Source organism: Anoplopoma fimbria, chromosome 9, assembly GCF_027596085.1.
Source record: "Anoplopoma fimbria isolate UVic2021 breed Golden Eagle Sablefish chromosome 9, Afim_UVic_2022, whole genome shotgun sequence".
Classification (NCBI taxonomy): Eukaryota; Metazoa; Chordata; class Actinopteri; order Perciformes; family Anoplopomatidae; genus Anoplopoma; species Anoplopoma fimbria.
Window position 1 is genome coordinate 540,693 of NC_072457.1, and position 6,804 is coordinate 547,496.

The window sequence follows — 6,804 nt, forward strand, 5'->3', positions numbered from 1 at the left end:
TGTTTTTGTGTTCACTGTGTGTTTACTGTGTGTTTACTGCACTGTGTTTACTGTGTGTTTACTGTGTTTCTGTGTTTACTGTGTTCACTGTGTTTACTGTGTGTTTACTGTGTTCGCTGTGTTCACTGTGTGTTTACTGTGTTCACTGTGTTTACTGTTTACTGTGTGTTCACTGTGTTTACTGTGTGTTTACTGTGTGTTTACTGTGTGTTCACTGTGTGTTTACTGTGTTTACTGTGTGTTTACTGTGTTTACTGCGTGTTCACTGTGTTTACTGTGTGTTCACTGTGTGTTTACTGTGTGTTCACTGTGTGTTTACTGTGTTTACTATGTTTACTGTGTGTTTACTGTGTGTTCACTGTGTGTTTACTGTGTGTTTACTGTGTGTTCACTGTGTGTTTACTGTGTTTACTGTGTGTTTACTGTGTGTTTACTGTGTTTACTGTGTGAACCCATTTATATGCTTCACTGTGTTTCCATGTGTGTCACACTGTGTGTTTACTGTGTTTACTATGTTTACTGTGTGTTCACTGCGTGTTTACTGTGTGTTTACTGTGTTCAGTTTATATAATGTGTTCACTGTGTTTTTGTTTACTGTTAAACACAACATCCCACAATTGCAAACACAATATTCCAAACCTTAGTGTTTCACTGTATGTTTACTGTGTGTTCACTGTGTGTTCACTGTGTGTTTACTGTGTGTTCACTGTGTGTTTACTGTGTGTTCACTGCGTGTTTACTGTGTTTACTATGTTTTTGCTGTTGTTCATGGTGTTTACTGTGTTCACTGTGTGTTTACTGTGTAAACAGTTTAAAAAAAACTGATTCGTGTTCACTGGAATGCTTTTGTGTTTACTGTGGATATACAGTTTCCCAACCAAAAAATTTGGCGTACTGTTTGTTTTGCATGCAAATACCTGTGAAACATAAAAGTTTACTGCGTTTTGTTTACTGTTGTGCATGTTCAAGTGAAAACAAGAGTTATTCTTTGAAAGAATAATTTCACTGCAGCACTGGCTGAGTCCCATTTAGTTAACTGCTTTTGATTACTGTGTTTTGTAGGTGTTGTCTGTGTTAAGACTTTCACAAAGCTTTTAATGTGATGTTCCTACTGAGAGAGAGTTAAACACATGAGGGTTCCACCAGGTCAACGAGGCCTCACACACAAACATGAGCGTCTTTGGGCGTCTCTGGTTCCGCGTCAGTCTCTCAGAATGTCACAGAACCGGTCGGTTCTCGTTTGGTGGCTGCATGTTAAACTTTCAGTCGGAGAGTGTTTGTGTCTCAGTCAGTGGAGCTTCATGAGGATGAAGGTGAGAAGAGGCTCCTCATCCTCAGGAGAGAAATAAGGTTAGTGTGGACTAGTTCGTTTGGACGTTAACGACATTCAGGTTTAATGAGACTCAATAAGAACTTCTTGAACTGTTAGATATCATGTTGATGAACTGATATGTAATCAATGTTCATAATTGTCTGTGATTCCTTTAATGTTTCTCTACTTAAAAACAAACTCAGCTTTCAGTTTCTATTGTTGTTGCTGAACTTTTTTGTAGCATGTAGCTTCAAATATCATTAATATTAACGTTAAAGTTGTTTTTCCATTTAGTCAAACAAACGTCTGTCACAACTTCACAGAGTCAAACAAATCTTTGTTTTGTTCGACCAGAAGTCCAAAAATGAGAAAAAAGATTCATTGATAATCAAAATAGTTGGCAAATTAATTTCTCTGCCGATCGATTAATCAACTAATCGTTTCAGCTCTATTGTGAGGTATTATATATTTGTACCCGTTTTTGTTTCTATCATAATTTAATGAGAATAAAGTTAAATTAAGATACACGATATATACTTGACCCTTTAATAACACACTTGTTTTAATATAGTCTTATTTGTTTGTTTAACATATTTTATAATACATTTTCACACCAACACCAAGATAAATTCCTTCTATGTGAAACGTACTTGGCAATTAAACATTTTCAGATTCTGATTTAGAATAAAGTCTTAATTTGACGTCCTCTGTTTTTGAAAAAAAAAACTGACCTGTCCTGAAATCTGTTGTGCATTTAAGCATTTAATTTGCCTATGATAATTTCTGACAGTGAGAGATATATATATATATATAAATATATATATAAATATATATACATATATATAAATATATATATATATATGCCCATATATATTAAAATTACTGCTTTGAAATAGTTTAATCTTGATGTTGGACAAAATCTGAGCTTTCTTAGAGCTGTAATAATGTGAAATGTTTTATTAATTGATTAATTGTTTACGTGTTGGGGAGGGGGCTGTGTGAAGCACTTTGTGTGACATGGTATTAAAAGTGTTTTAAAGTGATCAATCTATTAAAGTATTGTAAATTGTAAACTTTTGACCCTTTAATGATGAAACACTGAGCTCCTTCAGCTCTTCAGGCCTCCAGAAGAATCTGAACGCTGTTCTTCCTCCTGCAGGTCAGCCATGGGCGGCTCCTCCTCTAAAACAACCTTCATCTGGCAGAAGAAGAAGAAGAAGAAGAAGAAGAAGAAGAAGAAGAAGAAGAACGCCTGGAGTCAGCTGATGACGGTGCTGCCCAACAGGAAACACAAGAAGAAGAGTAAACTGTCTCTGAAGAACCTGAACCTGAAGAATGAGAAGAGTTCTCAGAGGAAAGAGTCTCTGAAGAACCTGAACCTGAAGAATGAGAAGAGTTCTCAGAGGAAAGAGTCTCTGAAGAACCTGAACCTGAAGAATGAGAAGAGTTCTCAGAGGAAAGAGTCTCTGAAGAACCTGAACCTGAAGAATGAGAAGAGTTCTCAGAGGAAAGAGTCTCTGAAGAACCTGAACCTGAAGAATGAGAAGAGTTCTCAGAGGAAAGAGTCTCTGAAGAACCTGAACCTGAAGAATGAGAAGAGTTCTCAGAGGAAAGAGTCTCTGTCGACGGACAAGAAGGAGAAGGAGGCGACGCTGCTGAGCAGACTCTCTGTAGGAGGCGGGAGGAAGGAGGCGTCTCCACAGGGGGAGGGAGGACGGGGGAGGGCGGGGGGGCATCGGAGAGCAGATTAGGAGGACGTTTTCTCTCCATCCGTGATGGAACGAACCGAGACAAAGAGTCTGCAACTCACTACTGGAGCCCCGGCGTCGGCCATCAGACCTCTGGAGCTCGTCCAGAAAGCTGCAGCTCGTCTGGTGTTCAATGACCCAAGTTCTCCCACACAACTTCCCTTCTCCGTTCTCTACACTGGCTCCCTGTAGGAGCATCCAGTTACAGACTCTGCTGCCTCGGGGCGATTGGTTGCCCCGTCGCTCAGAGGTCCCTAACCCTTGTATTTGTTTACTGCACTTATTCTATTCGTAGTAGTTTGTAGCACTTATTATATTCGTATCAGTCTGTTGCAATTATTGTTTTCGTAGTAATTTGCCTCTGCACTATACTTTTGCTCTGGTTTATGCTTTAAGATGCTTGTTTAAGAAAGGAGATGCACTGATGACTTCTGGTGACTAGTAGTTCTCTTGAATACCTATGTTGAATACACTTCCTGTAAGTCGCTTTGGATAAAAGCGTCTGCTACATGACTGTAATGTAATGTAATGTAATGTAATGTCTGAAGAGTTTCTCAGAGTTTTAATGAAGGTTATAATAAAGGTTCTCATCAAACAGAAATCTGCCCTTGTTGCTGTTTAAACCTTTCTACGTGACTGTAAGTTCTGTACAATGTGATCACGAAGAAAGTTTTACATCACGATCAGCTGAGAATATGTTGTCGTTAAAACAACAGCGTTAGCAAGAAAAAAACATGGAGGACGCAGCTGCTTCTGATGCATTATGGGAAAAAACGGGATCTCAACCCTTAAAGCAACTACAACAAAAGGCAAATATTCAGTTAAAAACTTTAAATATCTGTTAAAAGCATCTAAACAGAATCATAAACCTATTATCATCTAACTAATGCTTTATTAATGGTAATAATGCATTAATAAAGACCAGTCATAAGCCTTTATGAGAAAACCATCAGATAAACATATTTTCACTGATAGTTCAAACATTTGTTGATGATCATAAATCAAATAATCCAAGTGTTTACATTTATATCACTAATAAAACAAAACGCATCAACGAAACCTGGTCAGCTGTTCTCAGATCTGATTTAAGAGCAGCAGCACAGATGGATGTCAGTCTGGAAGCTCTGCAGCTTTAAAGACCTGGTTAATAATATAATAATAATAATAATAATATTATTATTATTATTATTATTATTATTATTATGTGACTGATGAATAAAATATTGGTAAATGATCGCCGTTAAACAAATCGGTTATTTACAACCTTTAATCCTTCAGAGAGTCCAGAACTGGTTTCCATCAGCAGAACTTGTCTGAACATGTCGTCCTGTTACTGGGACCGGGGTGGACAAAATAATGGAGACACTCAGAACCGCAAACAAGAACCGCTTTGGTCTCAGCTCACAAACACACGAGTCCATCGAGAGGATGAGACCATGAGGCAGAATCTGAGACTGGTAGAACTACAGTTCTTGATGACATCATATGTAAAGTCTCATATTTCACGTCCCCTCAGTTTGTTTGCGTCTCCGTCTTCCTTTAATTCAGAAGAGACGTCCTCCGTCATTAGACGTTCTTCTTAATGAAGCACAGTTAGAAGTCCAGTCCGTCTTAAAGAGTAAACAGTTTAGGACCGTCAGCGTCTTCACGTCTCCGCTGGTTTGAATTCCTGTCAGGTTTCTGAGGCGGCGGCGGCGGCGGACTCCGAGCCGCTGTGGATGAGAGGCATCCCGTTGCTCCTGTCTGTGGGATCGTTGGCACGAGACTTATAGTTCTACAGAGACAGAGAGGAGGAGAGACAGACGAGAATGTGAGGACAGAGGAGGACCCGGAGGAACCCAGAGGAACCAGAGGAGCCCAGAGGAACCCAGAGGAGCCCAGAGGAGCCCAGAGGAGCCCAGAGGAGCCCAGAGGAACCAGAGGAACCCAGAGGAACCCAGAGGAACACGAGGAACACGAGGAACACGAGGATGGAGGGTTAGACAGGACGAAACAGGAAGTGGAGAAAAAGGAGAGAGAAGATGTGTTAGTGAGGATCAGAGCAGCACAAAGAGAGAGACGGCGTTCATGTTTCTGTCTGATGGACACAGAGACGCAGACGAAGCAGCAGATCTCAGGTTTATGCATTTATTCATTTAACAACGCCGGTACAAAAATAAACAACAACAAAAGAATTATCTGAAGTCTGGAGATTATAGTTTGAATAAAGTCTTAAAGAACGTCTGTCTGTCTCTAAACTCAATGATGAACAACCATGATTCAGAACAACACACACACACACACACACACACACACACACACACACACACACACACACACACACACACACACACACACACACACACACACACACACACACACACACACACACACACACACACACACACACACACACACACACACACCAGAGTAACGAGTCAGACGGAATGATGCGAGGGAGCTCACATCTGGACCGCTTTAACATGAGAACAACAGTGCATTATGGGACGCTCACGGGTCTCATCAAATTAAAGACCAATAGTGGCCAATCAGAGATGACCTCATTCTGCTCTCTGATTGGCTGAAATAGTGACGCACTGTAACGCTGTCAGATTGAGTACGTTTTTAATACGATCGCTCAGCGTCAGAACGTTAAGAAACGTAAAAAAAAAATAGCGTCCACTGAGAGACGCTTGTTGTTTTTATAAAGGGACGTCGCGTCAACTGGATATTTTCTGCCATTTATTTTACCAATTACGGAAATATCTGAAGTCCGTCTGCATTTAGACGGACCGGAATCTTTGGACCAGGAAAAAAAAAACAAATATAAAGTGTCTCTTCTCTCCGTGTCTTTATTAATCTTTAATCTATAAACTTGTTCTGTAAAATGAGGACTATTTAAAAACACACCGCTGTCACCGTCGTGTGTGTGTGTGTGTCTAAATGTATAGAAAAAGATTGATGGATCATTTCCATCATGTCTTATCATAATCCAAAAGGTGTCGGAGTTTGTTGCGTTGGAGAACAGGAAGTGTCGCTCTGTGAAGATTAAGAGACTAACTATTCTCTTCACCGTCCATGAATCCCTCGAGGACATTCTACAATAATTGATTACTAGTTCGGTCTATAAAATGTCAGACAATGGATAAAAAAATCTCCCAAAACGTCCTGAAACGTCTCAAAGACGTTCAGTTTACAGAAAATATCAACTTTTAAAAAGCTGGAATCAAAGAATTTGGACTTTTCATTAGTTAAAAATCGACCCAAACTGATTTATAAAAACAGCAGATCACTAATCAATTCATGAATTAATGGAGCTCATTGTTTTCACAACTTCATATTAAACTGTTATTGAATAATATTAATAATAATAATCAAAGCTGCTGCAAGTTTAATTATTTATTTCATTATTAAACACGATTTTCCCGATTTGTTTTAGAGCCCTGTGTGTGTGTGTGTGTGCTTGGAGGGGTGGGGTTTTGGGAGGCGGTTGTCATGGTAACCAGGTACACGGCGCTACGTTTACTTGGCGCCCGGCTTGCCGTCGGCGGCCCCGTTGCTCTCGCTCAGTACCTCTTGCTCCATGGTGTTAAAGTGAACTCCGGAGATGCTCTTGTGGTCGCCGCGGCGCCGGCACACGTAGCACAGGATCTCCTTGAAGGTCCTCCTCATGTCCTTGTCCCTGAAGGAGTAGATGATGGGGTTCACTAAGGAGTTGCACTCGGCCAGCACCAGGAAGTACTTCTCGTAGACCAGCACGGTACA

The 6,804-nt window shown here is 40.3% G+C and overlaps 1 protein-coding gene across 2 annotated transcripts in view; it reads right to left on the reverse strand.

Moving 5' to 3' along the window:
* Positions 1-3,619: 3,619 nt before the first annotated feature.
* lpar2b (lysophosphatidic acid receptor 2b) overlaps positions 3,620-6,804 on the reverse strand; it is a 19,191-nt gene continuing 16,006 nt past the window's right edge. For both annotated transcript variants that reach the window (XM_054605018.1, XM_054605019.1), the window contains exons 4-5: positions 6,613-6,804; positions 3,620-4,834 (exon numbers count right to left, since the gene is read on the reverse strand). The exon at positions 6,613-6,804 is cut by the window's right edge and continues 68 nt beyond it. In XM_054605018.1, coding sequence (XP_054460993.1) covers positions 4,733-4,834; positions 6,613-6,804 — 294 coding nt within the window. In that variant the 3' untranslated portion in view covers positions 3,620-4,732. The remainder of the gene's footprint in view (positions 4,835-6,612) is intronic.